The sequence below is a fragment of the Physeter macrocephalus genome, chromosome 21, assembly GCF_002837175.3.
Source record: "Physeter macrocephalus isolate SW-GA chromosome 21, ASM283717v5, whole genome shotgun sequence".
In the NCBI taxonomy this organism is placed as follows: Eukaryota; Metazoa; Chordata; class Mammalia; order Artiodactyla; family Physeteridae; genus Physeter; species Physeter macrocephalus.
In genome coordinates, this window is record NC_041234.1 from 84,878,997 (window position 1) to 84,902,536 (window position 23,540).

At 40.6% G+C, this 23,540-nt stretch overlaps 1 protein-coding gene across 18 annotated transcripts in view; it reads left to right on the forward strand.

Moving 5' to 3' along the window:
* TMEM164 (transmembrane protein 164) overlaps positions 1-23,540 on the forward strand; it is a 167,507-nt gene that overhangs the window by 55,121 nt on the left and 88,846 nt on the right. For all 18 annotated transcript variants that reach the window (XR_008616333.1, XR_008616334.1, XR_008616335.1 and 15 more), the window contains one exon: positions 19,660-19,709. Coding sequence is in view for 9 of the 18 variants with exons in the window: in XM_055081508.1 (XP_054937483.1) it covers positions 19,660-19,709 (50 nt within the window). In the remaining 9 variants the exon portion in view is untranslated. The remainder of the gene's footprint in view (positions 1-19,659; positions 19,710-23,540) is intronic.

Sequence of the window (23,540 nt, forward strand, 5' to 3'; positions counted from 1 at the left end):
AGGTCAAGGTAGCAGCATGATCCTGTCCTAAATGGGCCAGAGAAGGAGGACTCCCGTGGCTCCCCAAAAGGTCATGCATCTCTGTACTCACTGCCCCTCTTCCCTCCTCTTCCAGCTTGTGTCCTGGGCTGGGCTGTAGCCAGGGAACAGAGTCACACTTGCACAGGTTTCCTGGGGAGAGTTTCTGTGTCTGACCCTATGTTAGGGACTATGGGGCATGGAGGCAGAGGAAGCTTCTCAAAAGACAAATGGGAGACAAAAGGTAGTATTGGCTACAAACACGTCTTTGCAATCAGACAGTTCTGTGTTCAAGGCCTGACTTACTTAGTCATGTGACCTTAGGCAAGTTACTTAACCTTTCCTTAGCTCAGTTTCCTCATATGTAAATGGAGGTGAGTTGGGGTGGGGAATAGCACTTACCTCATAGGATTGCTATGAGGAATACATGAATATAGTGCCAGGCACCTAGTGAAGCACTCAATAAATAATAGTTGCTGCTGTTATTATTATTATTAACATTAATCTCATCATCACTACTACTACTGTTATTATTTAGAACAGGAAGGAGCGATAAGTGTAGAGTAGCAATACATGCAGATGGCGTTCAGAAAAGGAATGATCAATTGGGGGAGTGTTATCCAGGAACTGTCTGGAGGAGGTAGAAGTGGAATGAAATATGACGGGTAGAGTAAGTATGAAAGTAGGAGGCCGAGCTGAACTGGAGTGGGGACGAAAAGGAACAAACCCAACATCTGGCATATTTGGACCCTGTTACTAGCTCACCTGTCTTCACAGCCCATCTTTCCAGCTATTTATGGCTCCCCACAGGAGTCCTACATTACTGCTTGCGGTTTAGATGTGGTAGTCAGAGGGGGACTTGTTGCTGGCTGCTCTGGCTGGGACTCAGAAGGTGTCTGTGCCATAGTAGAGTTGACATGGGTCCTAACTCTGCAGCTTGGTTGGTGGGTTCAAAGCCTAATTTTTATCAGCTTGCCTAGGGATGTTGGTTTCACACTCCCAACCTTACAAAAGACTGCTTGATTAACCACAAGGTAGATATGAATGGATCGATGATGGGAGAGAGATCTGTATAGACACATAACACTTGTGTCTATGTCAGGTCATACCTTTCCTGATAGCAAGATTCCTGAAGCCAAATTAAACAGGGGCTTATTTGATAACCTAAAATCAGAACCTAACGGAATTGAAGGGTCTTAATGAAAGAGACCATGTAAGTATATCACACCTTTGTATTGACAAGAACATGGGTCCTTTTCTGTCTCCACTGCTGGAAAAAAACATCAATGACAGTTTTTCTCTTGGATGTTTCTGTTTTCTATTTCCATGCAAACACTGTGTGTGTTAAGACCATGTTATTCTCCTGAGTTTCTTTTCCATCTTCTTCATAAGATTTGGAAAATACCCACTTCTCAACAACAATATAGTTAGAGTGATTTCTTCTCATTGAGTGCTCTTTTTGGCTTTGTTCCCAAATTCTGATGTTTCCAAGCAGGGCCGCCACGAATGGCTATGCACTGCACAACCCTAGGAGAGGGTGCCATTCACATAGACTATAAATGAATGGCGCCACTAGGGTTGTGCAGTGCACAACCTACACAGCTATACTCGGCGGCCCTGGCATAATGTAATGTCAGTTTTCTTCATCTTGAGCAAGTTTCTGGGAGAGGTGGAGACTAGCAGTTTGGAACCATTCTCAGGGACTTATTAAGGGGGGTGGGGCTTGAACCTGTGAGCTGCTGCTGTAGCTAGGAAAGGAAGAGAGAAGTGCAGTTATGCCTTTGAGAGGATTATCATCTGGCATTGGGAACCATCATATGGGAGGACTACTTATGTTCATTCTTTTAGTAAATAAAATTTTGAGGCCCTCTTAGAGGGTTGAAGAACAGGAAGGATTTATTGGAGGGAGCATTTGAACTGGGCCTTGTAAGAGAAGCAGAGTATAAACATGTAAAGATGAATTGTGAGGAGAGAGTTCCAGGGGAAAGGACTAGCAAGAGGAAAGACAAAGATGGGAAATTGCGTGGGGTATATGGGTAATGGTAAATAATTCAGTTTGGTTTGTGAAAAAGGGTAGTGAGCGATAACGCTGGTGGGGAAAATCAAATGATGATGGGGGAGGGGAGGGATTTGGATGCCAAATTAAAGAATTTGGACTTTATTCAACAAGCAATAAAGAGCCATCTGAAGTTTGTTTTTTTAAAATAGTTTATTGAGATATAATTCATTACTGTACAATTCACCCACTTAAAGTGTTCAATCATTGGTTTTTAGTATATTCACAGGTATGTGTAGCCATGACCACAGTCAGTTTAGAACATTTTCATCACCTCAAAAAGAAGCTCCATACCATTTAGCTAACATTCCCCTACCTGTCCTCCCATCCCCCTAGATCTGAGCACTGACTGCTCTGCTTTCTGCTTCTATAGACTTGCCTATTCTGGACATTTCAGAAATGGAGTCATATAATATATAGTCTATTTTGACTGACTTCTTTTACTTAGTATAATGTTTTTAAGGTTCATTCATGTCATAGTGTGTACAAGAACTTCATCCCTTTTTATGGCCAAATAATATTCCATTGTATGGGTACACCACATTTTGTTTATCCATTCGTCCGTTGATGCGTATTTGGGTTGTCTCCACCTTCTGGCTATTATAAATAATGCTGCTATGAACATCCATGTATAAGTTGTTTTTTTTTTTTTTTTTTTTTTTTTTTTCGGTACGCGGGCTTCTGACTGTTGTGGCCTCTCCCGTTGCGGAGCACAGGCTCCGGACGCGCAGGCCCAGTGGCCACGGCTCACGGGCCCACCCGCTCTGCGGCATGTGGGATCTTCCCGGACCGGGGCACAAACCCATGTCCCCTGCATCGGCAGGCGGACTCTCAACCACTGCGCCACCAGGGAAGCCCCATGTGTAAGTTTTTATGAGCATTTCTCTTGGATATATACACAGGAGTGGAATTACTGGGTCATGTGATAACTCTGTGTTAACTTTTTGAGGAACTGCCAAACTGTTTTCCCATATTGCAGCACCATTTTACATCCCTACTAGCAGTGTATGAGGTTTCCAATTTCTCCGCATCATCATGAATACTTGAGATTGTCATTTTATTTTAGCCTTGCTTGTGGGTGTGAAGTGGTATCTCACTGTATATTTGATTTGCATTTCCCAATGACTAATGATATTGAGTACCTTTTCACGTGCGTATTGGCCATTCATATGTCTTTTTGGAAAAAATGTCTATTCAGATCCTTAGCCCACTTTTTAACTATCGTCTTTTTATTATTGAGTTTTGAGAGCCACTTATGTATTCTGCATACTAGACCCGTATCAAGACAAGATTTGCAAAAATGTTTTCCCATTCTTTGGGTTGTCTTTTTACTTTCTTGATAATATACTTTGAGGCACAAAATATTTTAATTTTCATAAAGTCCAGTTTACCTATATTTTCTTTTGTTGCTCATGCTTTTGATGTCACATCTAAGAATCCATTGCCAAATTGGGATCATGAAGATTTACCATTATGTTTACTTTTAAGAGTTTTATACTTTTTGCTTTTATATTTAGGTCTTTGATTCATTTTGAGTTAATTTCTGAACACAATTGTGAGGTAGGGGTCCAAATGTCATTCTTATACATGTGGAAATCCAATTGTCCCAGCACCATTTTTTTTTAACTGGGATATAGTTGTTTTACAATGTTGTGTTAGTTTCTACTGTACAGTGGAGTTCCCTGTTATACAGCAGGTTCTTATTAGTCATCTATTTTATACATATTAGCGTATATATGTCAATCCCAATCTCCTGGTTCATCCTGCCCTCCCCTTTTCCCCCCTTGGTGTCCATATATCTGTGTTGCTATTTCTGCCTTGCAAACTGGTTCATCTGTACCATTTTTCTAGATTCCACATATATGCGTTAATATACGATATTTGTTTTTCTCTTTCTGACTTACTTCACTCTGTATGACAGTCTCTAGGTCCATCCACATCTCTACAAATGACCCAATTTCGTTCCTTTATATGGCTGAGTAATATTCCATTGTATATCTTTAAGAACCATCATACTGTTTTCCAAAGGAGCTGCACCATTTTATGGTCCCAAGAACAGTACACAAGGGTGCTCATTTCTCCATATCCTTGTCGACACCTGTTACTTTACAATTTTTTTAGTAACAGCATTTTAATGAGAGTGACATACTATCTCATTGTGGTTTTGATTTGCATTTCCCTAATGATTAGTGACACTGAATATCTTTTCATATGATTACTGGCCATCTGTATGTCTTCTTTGGAGAAATGTCTATTTTGGTCTTCTGCCCATTTCTGGATTAGGTTGTTTGTTTTTTTGATATTGAGTTGCATGAACTATTTATATATTTTGGAGATTAATCCCTTGTCCGTTGATTCATTTGCAAATATTTTAACCATTCTGAGGGTTGTCTTTTTGTCTTTTTTATGGTTTCTTTTGCTGTGCAAAAGCTTTTAAGTTTCATTAGGTCCCATTTGTTTATTTTTGTTTTTATTTCCATTACTCTAGGAGGTGGGTCAAAAAAGGTCTTGCCGTGATTTATGTCAAAGAGTGTTCTTTCTATGTTTTCCTCTAAGGGTTTTATACTGTCCAGTCTTACATTTAGGTCTTTAATCCATTTTGAGCTTATTTTTGTGTATGGTGTTAGGGAGTGTTCTAATTTCATTCTTTTGCATGTAGCTGTCCAGTTTTCCCAGCACCACTTATTGAAGAGACTGTCTTTTCTCCTTTGTATAACTTTCCCTCCTTTGTCATAGATTAGTTGACCATAGGTGCATGGGTTTATCGCTGAGCTTTCCATCCTCTTCCATAGATCTATATTTCTGTTTCTGCGCCAGTACAATATTGTCTTGATATATAGTCAGAAGTAAGGGAGTCTGAGTCCTCCAGCTCTGTTTTTTGTTTTTGTTTTGTTTTTTTCTCGATTCCTTTGGCTATTCAGGGTCTTTTGTGTCGCCATACAAACTTTAAGATTTTTTATTATAGTTCTGTAAAAAATGCCACTGGTAATTTGATAGGGATTTCATTGAATCTGTAGAGTGCTTTGGGTAGCATAGTCATTTTCACAATATTGATTCTTCCAATCCAAGAACATGGTATATCTCTCCATCTGTATGTGTCATCTTTGATTTCTTTCATCAGTGTCTTATAGTTTTCTGAGTAGAGCTCTTTTACCTCCTTAGGTAGGTTTATTCCTAGGTATTTTATTCTTTTTGTTGCAATGGTGAATGGGATTGTTTTCTTAATTTCTCTTTCTGACTTTTCATCGTTAGTGTATAGGAATGCAAGAGATTTCTGTGCATTAATTTTGTGTCCTGCAACTTTACCAAATTCATTTATTAGCTCTAGTAGTTTTCTGGTAGCATCTTTAGGATTATCTATATATGGTATGATGTCATCTGCGAACAGTGACAGTTTTACTTGTTTCCAATTTGTATTCCTTTTATTTCTTTTTCTTCTCTGGTTGCCGTGGCTAGGACTTCCAAAACTATGTTGAATAAAGTGGCGAGAGTGGGCATCCTTGTCTAGTTCCTCATCTTAGGGGAAATGCTTTCAGTTTTTCACCACTGAGAATGATGTTTGCTGTGGGTTTGTCGTATATGGCCTTTATTATGTTGAGGTAGGTTCCCTCTGTGCCCACATTCTGGAGAGTTTTTGTCATAAATGGGTGTTGAATTTTGTCCAAAGCTTTTTCTGCACCTATTGAGATGATCATATGGTTTTTATTCTTCAGTTTGTTAATATGGTGTATCACATTATTGATTTGTGTATACTGAAGAATTCTTGCATCCCTGGGATAAATCCCACTTGATCATGGTGTATGATCCTTTTAATGTGTTGTTGGATCCTGTTTGCTAGTATTTTGTTGAGGATTTTTGCATCCATCTTCATCAGTTATTTGGTCTGTAATTTTCTTTTTTGGTAGTATCTTTGTCTGGTTTTGGTTTCAGGGTGATGGTGGCCTCATAGAATGAGTTTGGGAGTGTTCCTTTCTCCACATGTTTTCTTTGTTTCTATTTGTTTCTGCTCTGATCTTTTTGATTTCTTTCCTTCTGCTAACTTTGGGTTTTGTGTGTTCTTCTTTCTCTGGTTCCTTTAGGTGTAAGTTTAGATTGTTTTTTTGATATTTTTCTTGTTTCTTGAAGTTGGACTGTATTGCTATAAACTTCCCTCTTAGAACTGCTTTTGCTGCATCCCATAGGTTTTGGATTGTCGTGTTTTCATTGTCATTTGTCTCTAGATATTTCTTCATTTCCTCTTCGATTTCTTCATTGATCTCTTGGTTATTTAGTAACGTATTGTTTAGCCTCCATGTGTTTGTGTTTTTTACATTTTTTTTCCTATAATTTATGTATAATCTCTTAGCGTTGTGGTCGGAAAAGATTCTTGATATGATTTCAGTTTTCTTAAGTTTACCAAGGCTTGATTTGTGACCCAAGATGTGATCTATCCTGGAGAATGTTCCATGCACACTTCAGAAGAAAGTGTAATCTGCTGTTTTCAGACGGAATGTCTTATAAATATCAATTAAATATATGAGATATATTGTGTCATTTAATGGTTGTGTTTCCTTATTAATTTTCTGTCTGGATGATCTGTGCATTGGTTTAAGTGAGGTGTTAAAGTCCCCCATTATTACTGTGTTACTGTTGATTTCCTCTTTTATAGCTGTTGCCTTATGTATTGAGGTGCTCCTATGTTGGGTGCATATATATTTATGATTGTTGTAACTTCTTGGATTTATCCCTTGATCATTATGTAATATCCTTCCTTGTCTCTTGTAACATTCTTTATTTTAAAGTCTATTTTATCTGACCTGAGTATTGCTACTCCAGCTTTCTTTTGATTTCCATTTGCATGGAATAACTTTTTCCATCCCCTCACTTTCAGTCTGTATGTGTCCCTAGGTCTGAAGTGGGTGTCTTGTAGACAGCATATATACGGGTCTTGTTTTTGTATCCTTTCAGCCAGTCTCTGTCTCTTGGTTGGAGCATTTAATCCATTCACATTTAAGGTAATTATCGATATGTAGTTCCTATTACCATTTTCTTAATTGTTTTGGGTTTGTTTTTGTAGGGCCTTTTCTTCCCTTGTGTTTCCCACTTAGAGAAGTTCCTTTAGCATCTGTGATAGAGCTGGTTTGGTGGTGCTGAATTCTCTTAGGTTCTGCTTGTCTGTAAAGCTTTTGATTTCTCTGTCGAATCTGAATGGGAACCTTGCCGGGTAGAGTATTCTTCGTTGTAGGTTCTTCCCTTTCATCACTTTAAATATATCATGCTACTCCCTTCTGGCTTGCAGAGTTTCTGCTGAGAAATCAGCTGTTAACCTTATGGGAGTTCCCTTGTATGTTATTTGTCGTTTTTCCCTGTTGCTTTTAATAATTTTTCTTTGTCTTTAATTTCTGTCAACTTGATTACTATGTGCCTCGGCGTGTTTCTCCTTGGGTTTATCCTGCCTGGGACTCTCTGCGCTTCCTGGACTTGGGTAGCTATTTCCTTTCCCGTGTTAGGGAAGTTTCAGACTATAATCTCTTCAAATATTTTCTCGGGTCCTTTCTGTCTCTCTTCTCCTTCTGGGACCCATATAATGCAAATGTTGGTGCCTCTAATGTTGTCCCAGAGGTCTCTTAGGCTGTCTTCATTTCTTTCATTCTTTTTTCTTTATTGTGTTCTGCAGCAGTGGTTTCCACCATTCTGTCTTCCAGGTCACTTATCTGTTCTTCTGCCTCAGTTATTCTGCTATTGATTCCTTCTAGTGTATTTTTCATTTTAGTTATTGTATTGTTCATCTCCGTTTGTTTTTTTTTTTTTAATTCTTCTAGATCTTTGTTAAACATTTCTTGCATCTTCTCCATCTTTGCCTCCATTGTTTTTCCAAGGGCCTAGATCATCTTCACTGTCATTATTTCTGAATTATTTTTCTGGAAGGTTACCTATCTCCACTTCATTTAGTTGTTTTTTCTGGGGTTTTATCTTGTTCCTTCATCTGGGACATTGTCATCTACCTTTTCATTTTGTCTATCTTTCTGTGAATGTGGTTTTCGTTCCTCAGGCTGCAGGACTGTAGTTCTTCTTGCTTCTGCTGTCTGCCCTCTGGTGGATGAGGCTATTTACGAGGCTTCACAGTGTTTGTTGAAGAGACTTATTTTTCATTGAATGGTCTTGGTCCCCTTGTTGAAAATCAGTTGGGAGGGTTATTTTGGGGTTTTGAATTCTTGCCATTAGTCTATATGCCTATCCTTGTGCCAGCACCACTTTGTCTTTATTACTGTTGCTTTGTAGTAAGTTTTGAAATCTGGCATTGTGGATCTTCCTCCTTATTCTTCTTTTCAAGATTTCTCTGGCTCTTTGGGGTACCTTGCAGTTCCATATGAACTTTAGAATTATTAGCTTGCCAGTTTGTATAAAGACATCTGTTGGATTAAAAAAAAATATTTATTTATTTATTTATTTATTTATTTATGTATGTATGTCTGCATTGGGTCTTTGTTGCTGTGCGCGGGCTTTCTCTAGTTGTGACAAGTGGGGGCTACTCTTCGTTGTCGTGTGTGGGCTTCTCATTGCAGTGGCTTCTCTTGTTGTGGAGCATGGGCTCTAGGCACGCAGGCTTATGTAGTTGTGGCGCACGGGCTCAGTTGCTCCGCGGCATGTGGGATCTTCCCGGACCATGGCTCGAACCTGTTTCCCCTGCATTGGCAGGCGGATTCTTAACCACTGTGCCACCAGGGAAGTCCCCATCAGTTGGATTTTGATAGAGATTGTGTTGAATCTATCGTCCAGAATTTGTGAGTTGTGTAACATGATCAGAGCTCTGTTTTAAGAAGAGGAACCTGGCAGTACTGTATGAACTAGAGTGAAGAAGGGAAGACACTGGAGGCCTTGAGATCAGCTTGGAAACTGTTTTAGTAGTTGAAGAAAATGAGAGGGAGTGAACTAGGAAAAGATAATGAGGGTGGAGTTGAGATTTACGAAAAGGTTAAATGTCAAGATGACAGGACTTGGGGCCTGAGAAAGAGGGGTGGCATCAAAGATAGCTCTGAGGCTTGAAGATAGGCTAATTGATTGGATAACAGTGCCCTTTTTTAAAACTTTGTATTTTATTTTATTTTTATTAAAATTTTTTTTATTGAAGTGTAGTTGATTTGCAATGTTTTGTTAGTTTCAGTTGTACAACAAAGTGATTCAGTTATATATATATATATATATATATATATTCAGATTCTTTTCCATTATAGGTTATTACAAGATGTTGAATATAGTTCCCTGTGCTATACTGTAGGACCTTGTTGTTTATCTATTTTATACATAATATATATATATATATATATATTCAGATTCTTTTCCATTATAGGTTATTACAAGATGTTGAATATAGTTCCCTGTGCTATACCGTAGGACCTTGTTGTTTATCTATTTTATACATAGTAGTTTGCAAAAACTTTGTATTTTAAAATGATTTTCAATTTATAGAAGAGTTGTAGAGATACTACAGAGAATTTCTGTATACCCTTCCTTCAACTTCCCTTAGTGTTAACATCTTGTATAACCATGGTAAAATCCTGAAAACTGAGAAATTAGCATTGGTGCTTGAACTAAACTATAGACTTTAGTCCGATTTCACCAGTTTTTCCACACACGTCCTTTGTCTGTTCCAGGATCCAGTCCAGGATCCCACATTGCATTTGGTTGTTAGGTCTTCTTAGTCTCCTCCATCCATGACAATTCCTTAGTCCCTGTCTTTTATTACCTTGTCAGTATTGAAGAGTACTGGTCAGTTACTTTGTAAAGCATTCCGTATTTGGACTTAACTTGATTTTTTTTTTCATGATTAGATTTGAGTAATTTTGGCAAAAATACCACAGAAGTGATGTCCTCCCCTTCTTGGTGCATCATATCAGGGGGTACATGATGATATATGTTATTTCTGGTGATGTTAACCTTGGTCATTTGCCAGATTTATCCACTGTAAAGTTACTATTTTCCCTTTGTAATTAACAAGTACTTTCCATGCAAAAATGATCACCTTTCACTACTAATCAACATCTATCAATGGTTCTTGCCTACAATTATTGCTGCAGTGTTTGCCTAATGTTAATTTTGCTTCCCTCATGCCTTCTGCCTTTATCATTCGGAATTCTATTGTTGGAAGAACTGTCCCTTCTCTCCCATTTTTTGAGGGAGCAGTTAAGCGAGGGAAGAGGTTAGGGAAAGAAGACTGCAAGTTCAGATTTATGCATGGTAGGCATGAGATACCTGTATAACATACAGATGGAAATATCCAGAAAGCATTTGTTATCTGCATCAAACAACAGTTGAGTTTAAGATGTTGGAGGTAAGCACTATTATTATTTTCTATTTTAGAATGTAGAAACTGAGGTTCAGGGTGAAAACCTGAGGCATAGTGGGAAATAAAACTGGCAAGGCAGCTGAGGGCCACATTGTCTAGAGCCTTAATTACCCGACAGATGACTTTGGACTTTGTTCAGTGACTCACCAGTGCCAATTTAAAATTCTCCAGGAAGGAACAATTGATAATCAGATCCTAGCTCTGGATAACACTGTGTGCAGCCATAGGGAGCCGCTTAATATCCCAAATTAAATAAAATCTAAGTACCTAAAGAGTTGTATAGGCCATTGGGAAAAAAGAGGTGTTATCTGGAGTTATTGGAGAAGGCTTTGTGCGGGAACTAGAACTTGCTATGGGCCTGGATGGAAATTGCAGTGAGCAGAGAGCAGAAAGGGCATCCAAGAAGGATGATGCTATCAATAGCTCATACTTATTTTATTCCTTACAATGTGCCAGGCACTGAGCTAAGTGCTTCAAACTAAGTGCTTCAATCTTCACCTCTACCCTATGAGATAGTACTAATGTAATTCTCATCTGACAGATGAGGAAACTGAGCCTCCAGTGTTTAAGGATTCTCTCCTTGTAGGCAGCTGGATAAGGGAAGCCAAGTAATATATTAGCACATTATAGTACAAGCATGGAAATAGAACAAGTGTAGTTAGATGAATTGGAAGTTTAATCTAAGCTCTTGCTGATGTAGCTCACAGTAGGGATGGATTTTCTTTTGAGATCAGAATAATTATAGCTACTATGTATTGAGTGCTAGCTATGTGCTAGACATTGTGCCAAGTGCTTTGCTCGCTTTATCTCATTTGATCCTCTCCAAAACCTCGTGAAACATAGGTGCTATTTTTAATCCCTATTTTAGAGATGAAAATTCCTCAGTCTCTTGTCCAAGGTTACAGTGCTGGTGAGTGGCAGAGCCAGCATGTGGACCCAAGTCTGTCTTAACTCTAAAGCCCATAATCTTACCCACTTAGCAATGCTCCCTATCCTGCTTCCATTCTCTTAATAGGGATGAATTTGGCAATGGGACCAGAAAACTTGATGTTTTTAAGCTAAGGTTCTCTGGTCCCTGGATAGTGCTTGGATGTGGACACTGCCAAGTATATATGCCTTTGTGACTCTCCTTTTTCTATACCTCAGTTGTTGGCCAACCCCGTTCTTTCTTTGGGTATAATTCTAACAGGTTACAATGTGGTCTTTCAAGTCTGGGAACATTCTGGCTTTAAAATGAATTTGCAGTCTTTTAAATCTATCGTATGTTGATTTTTGAAGCCTGAGAGTTTGTTAGTAGGTACTCCAATTTCCCTTTTGTCTAAATTCTTGAGAGAAGGCTCTTTGTCAGCTCCTTATACTGACAAAAATGGTAATTTCTCAGAAAGAGGTAAACAGAAGGAATTAATGGGAGGATCAAGGAAATGATGCTTTCTTTTGTTATTTGAAGGGTAAAAAAGAGGTAGCTAAAAGGAGAAAGATGAGAAGGCCATTCTCATGGAAGAGTGAGTAGGATTAGCAGTGATACAATTTCTTGATTTGGAGATTTAAAATTTTAAAATATTATGAAAACAATCGGGGACTCTTTTTTTAATCCCAGGATTGTAAAAGACTCAAAGCTTGGCATCAAAGATAGAAGCCATCAAGGAAATAACACGTATATCTGATTACATAAAGATATAAAAACTTCCATACGAAACTACCATAACCAGAGCTACGACAATGGCAACATGGGAAAAATATTTGCAGTAAATGTCAAATAGTCTGTATTTAATGTCATTAAAATGTAAATAGCTCTTATAACCCACTAAGAAAGAGAACATACTAGTTGAAAAATAGGCAAGGCCACAGATGGTCACATCCCCAAAGAAGAAATATGGCTGGCCAAAAAACATGTTAGAAAATAGTTTAATATTTCTGGTAATCTGAGACATGCAAATTAAAGCAATAAAGAGAGAGAGAGTGTGTGTGTGTGTGTGTGTGTGTGTGTGTGTGTGTGTGTTGTAGCGGAGGAAAATTAATTTTCCTCCTACCCTTCTAAATTCTTGGCTGAGATCCCCCTGTAATAAAAGACAGAATAACAAGAGGAAAACAAACAGACATTTAATAACTTGTATACCTCCTGTGTTCATGGGAGAGACCCAGGAAAACTGAGTAACTCTGTCAAAGGGCCCAAGCCACCACCTCAGATATCATTTGCAGCTAAAGACAAAAGGGTGGAGGGAGCCAGTTCCTGAAGGTGACCAGAAAAAGCACAGTAAACAAGGGTAAGGTTGTTATGCGGATTTAAGTTGCCTTTTCTATTGATAAGAGTTTCTAGAGATTCAGAGTCATCCTTCTCTTGTACAGAGTGAGAGACACCCTTACAAATGGAGATTTCCTTTATAAATGTAAATGTGTCTTACAGAAAGAGTATTGTATACTTGTTTTTCAGGGCTTCTCCTGTATCTGCTTTTTTTTTTTTTTTTTTTTTTTTAAACCAGCTCAAAATAGTCCTTATGCCAAAGAGACATATTTGGGGGTGGCAAATTCTGCTCCCCTTCAGTGTTTTGCCTTTTAAAAAGTGATAATGACCTATTGGCCAGGCTGTAGCAGAAACACATTCTCATATGTTGCTGGTGGGAGTATAAATTCAAAGACATTTCCTGGAAGGCAGTTTAGAATTATCGGTTAAAAGCCTTAAAATGTATATTCCCTTTGAAGACCTAGAAATTCTTATTCTACAAATGGAGGCTAAATAGAGAAGGATCTGAAAATTTAGACATAACTTACGTGTGCGACAGGAGGAGATTGGTTGAGTAAATTGTTGCATATCCATATAATTGAATAAAATGAAGCTATTAGAAAATGAGATTGTAGAAGCATGTTTATGACATGGAGTATGTTCAGGATACAGTTTGGGACAATGCATGAGGCCACCACGCTGAAGAGATCGACAGGGTCCAGAGTAGAGAAAGCCTTGCCTGCAATGCTAAGGAACTTGAGCTTTTCCTGTAGTTACTGGCCAGCCATTAAGGGATTTTATTTTTTTATTTTTTTATTTTTTTAATTTTTTTTTTTTTCGGTACGCGGGCCTCTCACTGTTGTGGCCTCCCCCGTTGCGGAGCACAGGCTCCGGACGCACAGGCTCAGCGGCCATGGCTCACGGGCCCAGCCGCTCCACGGCACGTGGGATCTTCCCGGACCGGGGCACGAACCCGTGTCCCCCGCATCGGCAGGCGGACTCTCAACCACTGCGCCACCAGGGAAGGAAGCCCTAAGGGATTTTAAAGGGTAGATCGGAGCTGCATTTTAGATAGATCCCTCTTGCAGCAATGTGTCTGGAGGCAAGAGACCAGTGAAAATTATTTCAGTGGTCCAGGGAGAGAGAAGATGAGGACCCGAGAGTATAAACATTGGGGAACAGAGCCTAGGGCAGACTTTGGGCAGCCCAAGGAATGGATCTTTGCTCTGGTGGGTAATGTTTGTAAGCACTTCTCTTTAGGAACCCCCAAATAGTCGGGTGCCCTCATAGGCGGTGGAGCCAGGAGAATTGGAGCTGCAAGGGCTGGGCCTCGGAAGACTGTGTTACAGGCCAAACACAACTCGCCTGTCCCTCTCTCACTCTCTTTCCCTTTCATTTCGTTTTCCCATCCCTCTTCACTGCTTAACCTGGCTAGCCCCTCAGTTAGGATGGTCTTGGTGACTGGCCGTCCTCCCCAACTACTTTTCTCATAGTGTTACCACTTCCTCCTGTGAACAAAAATAATCTTCTTTCCGCGTTATGACCGTGGGGGTTTACTGAATCTAATGTTCGGGTGGAGCAGAAATTGACAGGGAGCTGGATATTGATGCCAGTGAACTTGGGGCTGATATGACTGTGGAACAGAAACAGGAACAGGAGTGGGTCAAGTGATGCTGAGAGCTTGGGTAGGGAAGGTGGGAACCTGGAACCAGAGTGGTTCAGAGGTAGAGGATGAACTGGAACAGCTGCTGGTGCCTAGATTAGGTGCTTAGGAAAAAGCTGAATTTTTGAGTTTCTGGGCAAGATGCTAGAGAGCCACTCTCTCCTGGGGAAGCTGAGAGAGTGTGGTTTTTGAATGGAACCTGAAGGTTTTTCCAGGAAAAACCAACCAAACAAGAGTCCAGTTTTGTAAGGATTCAGGAACTGCCAGCACCCAGCAGATCTGGGAATGAAGCAGGTTGGAGCTAAGATGAGCCTGTCTTTAGAGACTGCTGGACTCTGAAATCCATCTGCGTAAATATAATTTGCTGCCCAGGCAGGTTTGTGTTTTGAGATGTCTCACCCTGTGAGGAGTAGATTTTGGGGTGGTGGTACAGGTGTGGGGCTCCTGCGGTGGCACCATGTGTTCTGTTGGGGGGGTCAAGGGGCAGGGCTAGAGTCTAAAGAAGCCCCCGTGAGGCTGGGACCATGTCAGGTGTGAGGTGGAAAGTGTGTTGATCCGGGAGTTACGGGACCTGGGTTCTTGCCAGAAACCTTGTCAGAACCTTCCCCCTGGGTTTCTCCATCTGTAAAATGGGATTTCATAGCAAGGCCCTGCTTACCTCCCAGGCGATGGGTGAGTGGAAGTGCTTTGTAGCATTTCTCTGTGTGCTCCCTGCCCATGCCCTTTTCTTCAGGTGCCTAGCCGGGCGGATGTCAGCATGAACACAAACTGCCAAGTCGGTGCTCGGATGTGCTCAGATGCCTTCTCATCTTCCTGCCATCCTTGTTTGTACTTCTGAGTGTCCTCTCTTCCCACCCTATTTGCAGCTTAAGGGATAGTGTAGCTTTCCATCTGCTAGGCTGAAACAAACGCCAACAAAATTTGGAGGCAGTTGGCAGCCAATCAAAGAAGAGAGCAGGGATATTCGGGCCAAGGCTGGGGGCCTTTGGGCCTCTGAATTAACATGTTATCTTCACTCCTCTCCTTTGGTTAATGGTGATTACGGATGTGGCTCCAGCATGACAAAGCACAGAGGTTTAGTGTCATAAATCTATGCAGTTGCCAGAGGAGACTGAGTTTACTGGAAAAGGAATAGGATGGAGTTGGGATCCTTTTTCATATAAATTAAAAATTTTTTTTTTTAAATTTTGTTTATTTTTGGCTGTGTGGGGTCTTCGTTGCTGAGCGCGGGCTTTCTCTAGTTGTGGCGAGCTGGGGCTACTCTTTGTTGCGGTGCGCGGGCTTCTCATTGCGGTGGCTTCTGTTGCGGAGCACAGGCTCTAGGCGCGTGGGCTTCAGTAGTTGTGGCACACGGGCTCAGTAGTTGTGGTGCACGGGCTTAGTTGCTCTGCGGCATGTGGGATCTTCCCGGACCAGGGCTCGAACCCATGTCCCCTGCATTGGCAGGCAGATTCTTTTTTTAAAAATTTATTTATTTATTTTTAATTTTTGGCTGCCTTGGGTCTTCGTTGCTGCACGCGTGCTTTCTCTGGTTGCGGTGATCGGGGGCTACTCTTTGTTGCGGTGCGTGGGCTTCTCATTGCAGTGGCTTCTCGTGTTGTGGAGCATGGGCTCTAGGCACACGGGCTTCAGTAGTTGTGGCTCGGGGGCTCTAGAGCGCAGGCTCAGTAGTTGTGGCGCACGGGCATAGTTGCTCCGCGGCATGTGGGATCTTCCGGGACCAAGGCTCGAACCCGTGTCCCCTGCATTGGCAGGCAGATTCTTTTTTTGTTTGTTTGTTTTGTTTTGTTTTGTTTTTTTGTGGTACGCGGGCCTCTCACTGTTGTGGCCTCTCCCGTTGCGGGGCACAGGCTCCGGATGCGCAGGCTCAGCGGCCATGGCCCACGGGCCCAGCCGCTCCGCGGCATGTGGGATCTTCCCGGACCGGCGCGCGAACCTGTGTCCCTTGCATCAGCAGGCGGATTCTCAACCACTGCACCACCAGGGAAGCCCGGCAGGCAGATTCTTAACCACTGGCAGGCAGATTCTTAACCACTGTGCCACCAGGGAAGTCCCTGGGATCATTTTTCAAATCTCCTTTCTTGGTGTGTCTACATGTATCTGCTTTAAAGGTTGCTTGAAAAAGATACCCTCTGTCCTGGTGTTGGGAATAGACCGGCAAGATGAGGAAGGCCAACGTGCTGGTTGGAAATGACATGGCCGCAGGAAAGTAACTGTTGGAAAACTCAGTTACAGTCGAGACTAGCAGAGCTACCTTAAGAGAAATCAGATCCATGAGTGAGTTGGGACTGGAGGCTTGCTTTCTTCAGTAGGTTTCTGGGCCTCTGGCATAGGGCTGTCATGGGTCAGAACCAGCCAAATGGAGCAGTTACAGGGAAATCGGCCCTCAAGAATCTGGTTATCTCCTCTTGGCTGTGGGTATAGAAAAGTAAGAGTTAACAGTGGGGCCCAGTGTCACATTTTTGCTTCTCTCTTTTAGCATGTTGGAAGTATCTAGGGTATTCCAGAAGCTCAGGAACACTGCTGGCATGGCTCTTAGGTGACTCCAGAAGTATTCTTTCCAAGGTGGTTAGGGCCCCCTGTCTGCTTTCTATATATTGTAGCTTCTGAATGTAGCCTTTGATGGGCCTGATGCTGGATAACTATGTACAGCCTCCAACTTGGTCCCTTGCCTAAGGTGAGTAACTTTACTGCTGGGTCAGTGGTAAAGAATACCAGCTTTGTTTCTTTCTTGGACTGCTCCTGACAGGTGGGGTTGAGGAGTGGGGTTAAGTTCATGTTTGGATGATTGAAATTCCAAGTTGACATTCCTTATCCCAAACCATTAAGGTCAGATGTATTTCATAAGTCTGAATTTTTTGGATTTTAGAAAGGCAATACAGTGAACGTGTTTTTTTTTTTTTTTGGCTGCATTGGGTCTTCGTTGCTGCGCACGGGCTTTCTCTAGTTGTGGTGAGTGGGGGCTACTCTCCGTTGCAGTGCATGGGCTTCTCATTGCGGTGGCTTCTCTTGTTGCAGGGCACGGGCTCTAGGCGCGCGGGCTTCAGTAGTTGTGGCGCGTGGGCTCAGTAGTTGTGGCTCACGGGCTCTAGAGCGCAGGCTCAGTAGTTGGTGGCGCGTGGGCTTAGTTGTTCCGCGGCATGTGGGATCTTCCCGGACCAGGGCTCGAACCCGCGTCCCCTGCACTGGCAGGCGGATTCTCAACCACTGCGCCACCAGGGAAGCCCCAGTGAACGTGTTTTACCGACACTCCCAGCGGGGTCTGGCACAGCATCCCGTATTCAAAATACATTCTTTCTGTGGAAAATGTGTGAATACTCACCATAAATGGAATAAAGAAAGTCTGTAAGTAGCCTCAGCTCAGTTCAAGTCATATCTGCTACCAAATTAGTTTTGAAAACAAACAAACAAACAAAAACCAGACTTTTGGTTTTTAGAGCTTTTTGGGTTTGGCGATTGCAGATAGATTGTGGACCTGCAATTGTCACTGGTTTTGCACTTTTAATCAAATTGATCCACAGGGGAAAGGCATGTTCTCGATGGATATTTTCTTGGCGGGGTTCTCTGATGAAGTATTGTGTGGGTAATGGACTCCTGGCTGTGTTCCCTTTCAAGACCCTTTTTCTTTTCCATTCTTTCTCTTCTTCGTGGCCGGGATTCAAGCAGGTGTCTCCACTTATAGTGATTTTCCTTATAGTACCATTTCCTCTTAAGTGTAGATTCTGAGAGAACTGAAGGACAGAATATAAAGAATATACTCGCGACAAAGCCAAACTAGCCCATAATGCAGATAATGTCTGCTCATAAATGCTCACCACAAGAGAGGGACACGTATCAATGATTTTGTAAATCCTCACCATTAAGTCACTGTAGGTAAAGTAACTCCGTAAACATGAGTTTCATTCTTTTGTCAATCCTTCATCCTGCTGAACGTCTTTTTTTTTTTTTTGGCTGAATGTCTTTGATCAAACCTTCAGCACATCTGGCTGCCTGGACTGTTTGAATCTCCTGGGGCATTTGTTAAAATGCACAGATTCCTGGCACCCCAAACTTCTGGAATCAGCATTCCTAATGGGGGGGAGCCCAGGAATTTGCACATTTTATAAGTGCTCTGCAGGGCTTTCCTTGTCCCTCTTGAGAACCAGTGCTTTGGTGCAGTCAGACTGCCACGGCTGTAGGTTTTTGAAGGCTGTAACCCAAGCCTATTTCAAACCAAGTAGCGTGGAACTGATGGTCTCTTAGAAGGACCAGGTTCTTTTTGTTTGGTTTGAGCAGGGGGACTAGAAGGGGACCCACTTAGTCATGCTTCGAAACAAACCAATCAGATGTGAGGGAGGAAAATAATAATGGAAGAAAAACAACGGAAGTTTAAAGACATGTGTACCTCCTGTATACATGAGGGAGACCCAGGAAAACTGACTAACTCCCTGAAATGGCCCAAGCCACCACCTTAAATACCATCTCCAGCCAAAGATAAAAGAAAGATGTTGAGTATTGGTTGGTGGGTAGGGGTGGAGGAGAAGGCCAGTTCCTGGAGGTGACCAGGAAAAGCACAGTGAACAAGGGTAAGGTTGTTAGGCAGATTTAGGTCCTTGCCTTCTCCATTGTTGAGAGTTTCTCGAGATTTAGAGTCTTCCTTCTTTTTCTAGAGGGAGACACCTTAACAAATGGAGGTTTTCCTTATAAATGTAGATGCCTTTTACAGAAGGGTAACTTTACACAGTTTTCAGAGCTTTTCCTATGTCTGTATGTTCCATACACTATTCAGGATATACTTATACTGAAACAGTGTTCATTGTTTATTTGAAATTCAAATTTAACTTGGCATCCTGTATTTTTCTTTCTAAATCTGGCAAAGCTAGGTATTGATTAACCCACCTTCCCCCATGGGAGGCAAACCAGATGGCATTTGTGTATTTGTCCTATCTCAGAATCCATTTTTACTTGTCCTAGGTTAAAAGTTTGTCATACTGGCTACTCGTGTCATGCTAAACTTGAAGAACTGAAAAATTGAGTCTTCTAGAGGTTAAGAGGAAGTATTTTAGAGACTGAAATGGCTTACGAAAAGCTCTCCCCATCTCCTACCCCTCCACCAATTACTTCTTCCGCTCTTCATCCATCTCTTTCCCTTTCTCCCCGACCTACCCCTTCCGCATCACACACACACAGCTGGAACAGACAGGCACACATAGATGCATGTGCAAACACAAACATGTTTGGAACACCACTTGCTTGTCTTTTAAAGTCTTTTATGTTACATTTTCTGTGTAAGAGTTTGGTTGTTTATTATTATTATTATTATTATTAAAATAACACTGTCTCACTGTGTCCAGCATTTCTCTTGATAACCATACTTAATTTTTTTTCCATTGCAGATCTTTCTTCTGGCCTGCCCTCCATGTCCGGGAGCTGTCGTCATCTTCAAGTAAGGGGAGATTGTTTTTCTGTTGCCATTGCTGAACTGCTTTGTCTGTTTGATAACAAAGGATGATGAACACATTGCTTGTGACCACCTTGAACCTGCAATGCTTTGTGTCTGGGCTTCCCAAGGGACAGAAGTCTTCAAGGGTCCAATGAAACAGGCAAATGTTATATGTGGAGATTTGGCCTTTGTGCTTTTGTCAAGCCCTGACAGATCCTTTTTAGTGATTCTCTGTGGTGGTGTTTTATGGCCAAGACATTCCCCCTTGGAAGTTTGCTGCCCTCGTACAGTTTCTCTTGAGTATGCTGGGGGCCAGACAGCTCCCCTCCTTCAGCGAATGAGGATACTTTGAAGGACTTTGTTTTGTGTTTTTATTTATTTATTTTTTTCGGTAAAGTGCAAATTAAAGTGAGGAGAGAAAAATATCACCTTATTACAAGTCCTGACTTTCTTTAAAATAGAAAGCATCAGATCCATTAAAGTGTATTGCAGGCAAATCATGTTTGTCTGAAGGCATGTTTGCTTAAATGAAATTCTCAAGAGTCCTGGAAGCCTCATTTTAACCACAAGTTGTGACCATCTCATTTATCAAACCTTTTTTATTAGAGTTGCTAATGAGAAGCTAAATCGACCCAATTAATTTTGTCTCTTTCCCCCTTCTCTGGCCCCCATTTTGGAGCTGTTTCTGAGCAGGGAAATGGCTGCAAGCCAGAGAGAGGGGGCAAAAAGTAAAGAGCCTAGCAGATCCTTAGATAATTGAGAGTGGTGTAAATGGCTTTCTGATTTAGTTAAGTCTTTAAAGTGTTAGGTAGGGGAAAATATACCCTATTTGCTGCTTCAGATAGCTCCTTGGAATAGCCACTTAGTCTCTTGCCTCAGGTGAATAACTTTCTGCTGGATGAGGGGTAATGGATCCTGATTTCATAAGCTCTTACTTGGACAGCTCCTAAGCGGAAGGTGTATTTAACCCTGTTTTCCCCCCTTGATTTCCCAAAATGGGCTCAATTTTTCAGTGTAATGTTTTAAAAGTAAAATTTATTGGTCTTATTTCATTATTATGAGAGTAACAGTTCTCATTATAGAAAATGCAGAAACATAAAGAAGAAAATAAACACCACCCCTAATCCTACCAAGAGATTATTTTGGTTATTGCCTTTCTTTTTTGCTTTTTTAAAAATTTTAACAAGCAGAGACCACATTTAGTTTTTTTACTGTACCTTTTCTAAATTTAATTCAATTTATGTGTGTTTGTACATATAAAATACATAAATATAACTGCTGGATTTATTTTTTTTATAGTGGTCCTTTTTACCCTGTCCTTTTCTTTGTTTGGTTTGTCCCTTTCCTCTACCTTTCCACATCATCCCTGTATATTACCAAACCAGTACGTATCCTTCCATATTTTTCTCCATGCTCACAGGTATACACACACATACACACACACACACACACACACACACACACACACACACACACACACACGGGTTTTGGAATGTTTTGTTGTTTTTGTTAATTGTTTTACAAAAATATAATTCTATATATACTTTAACACATCCTACTTTTTTCATCTCATGAAAATCTATCAAAGCCTCTTGGTATGGCTCTTATTCCTTTAAAAGACTGGAAAATATTTCATGGATGCACAATTTATTTAGCTATTCCCCTACTAATGAACATTTACATTCTTTCCAGATTTCGGCTACTACAGTCAATGCTGAATGAAACATCATTGTGCTTATGCCCTTATATACTGGTGATTTCAATTTATACACACAGACACAGTTGTTTATATATAAATAAATATTTGTTACAATATTGATTTACAAAAACAGGCTGTTATAATTCACTTTTCCCTTTTATATGTAACATATGAGATTATTCTTTGTTTCACATCCCTACCAGCATAAGGTTTTATGGTTCTTTTATAATTCTGACAGCTTAATGGATGTATTTCCTTGGCTACTAATGCATTTTGGTTTTGTATCTCTCTCTCTCTCTCTCTCTCTCTCTCTCTCTCTCTCTCTCTCTCTCTGTTTTTGGTCCAATTGGATTTTCTCTTTGAATTCTCTCTCTCTCTCTCTCTCTCTCTCTCTCTCTCTCTCTCTCTGTTTTTGGTCCAATTGGATTTTCTCTTTGAATTATCTGTTCATATTATCTGCCCATTTCCTAGGGGTTATTTATATTTTTCTTAACCTGTAAGGCCTCTTTGTATATTTTGGATATTGGCCCTTGGTCTGCCATCTTTATGATAGATATCTTTTCCAAATCTGTATGTATCGACTTTACTGATGGTATATTTTTCCACATAATTTTTTTCATATCCAAATATGATTATTTTCTTATAGCTTCTGGGTTCCCAGTCTTTGTTAAGACTGTTTTCTCAAAGATGGATAACCAGTGAAAGTAGCATAATATGTTAAATAATCCTTACTCTCCCCTGTGAACTGAACTGCTATCTTTGTCATCAAACGTTTTATATATGAGGATCCATTTATGGATTCTCTGTTCTGTTTCATCTGTGTGTCTATTTGTGTACCTAAATCATGTTGATTGGATTACATTAGGTTAAATAATATTTTTCTTGGCTATTCTTTGGTATTTTTTCTTTTGTATACATTTTAATATCACTTATTCAGCCCTCCCAACCCCACCCTATTGGGATTCTAATTAGAATTGCATTAAATTTATATTTCAGTTTTGTAAGAATTGATTTTTTAAAACCTATAGCTCTTTTTGTCTAAGAAATGGCATTTCTTTCCATCTGCTCAGATCTTGTTTTATGCCTTTCTTGATACATTTATTCTGAAAGAATTAAGAACTTTTTTGTTCGTTATGAGTGGAATACTGTCCTCCTTTCCATTCCTAAATGCCTCTTGCTAGAATAGAAAAAGTTTATTAATTTTAAAAATAGTTTTTATATCTAGCTATCTTACCTAGTTGTTTTGTTAGTTCTGGTAACTTTTATTTTAGTTTTATCTTTTCTTTCCAATGGTTATATCATTTATTTCATTTTCTTCTGTTTTTGCTAGAAACTCAAAGACAGCGTTAAATAAAAATGATGCTGGTGGGCCACTCTGTCTATAACTAATTTCAAATAGAAATGGTGTTTCTCCATATTTGCTGTTGGTATTTGTCAAATAGTCTATTATATTTAAATAGTTTCCACATTTACTTGGAGATATTTTAAACGGAAATGGTTCTGTATTTTATCAAATGCTTTTTCAATCTTTTTGATCCTTTTTTTTTTTTTTTTGCGGTACGCGGGCCTCTCACTGCTGTGGCCTCTCCCGTTGCGGAGCTCAGGCTCCGGACGCGCAGGCTCAGCGGCCATGGCTCACGGGCCCAGCCGCTCTGCAGCATGTGGGATCTTCCCGGACCGGGGCACGAACCCGTGTCCCCTGCATCGGCAGGCGGATTCTCAACCACTGCACCACCAGGGAAGCCCTTGATCCTTTTTTTAATTTAAGTTTTTGATATAGTGAATTATGCCATTAGATTTTCTGGTTTTGAACTACTCTTACATTGCTGAAATAATGTAATATATTTGTAATATATTATTGGATTCTATTTGTCAATCTTTTATTTAGAACCTGGCCTTAGTATTGATAAGTGAGACTGGAGTCATTTTTTTAAAAAATTTATTTTATTTACTTCTTTTAAATTTTTGGCTGCATCGTGTCTTCGTTCTGCATGCGGGCTTTCTCTAGTTGTGGCCAACGGGGGCTACTCTTCGTTGTGGTGTGCGGGCTTCTCATTGTCGTGGCTTCTCATTGCAGAGCACGGGCTCTAGAGCGCAGGCTCTGTAGTTGTGGTGCACGGGCTTAGTTGCTCCGT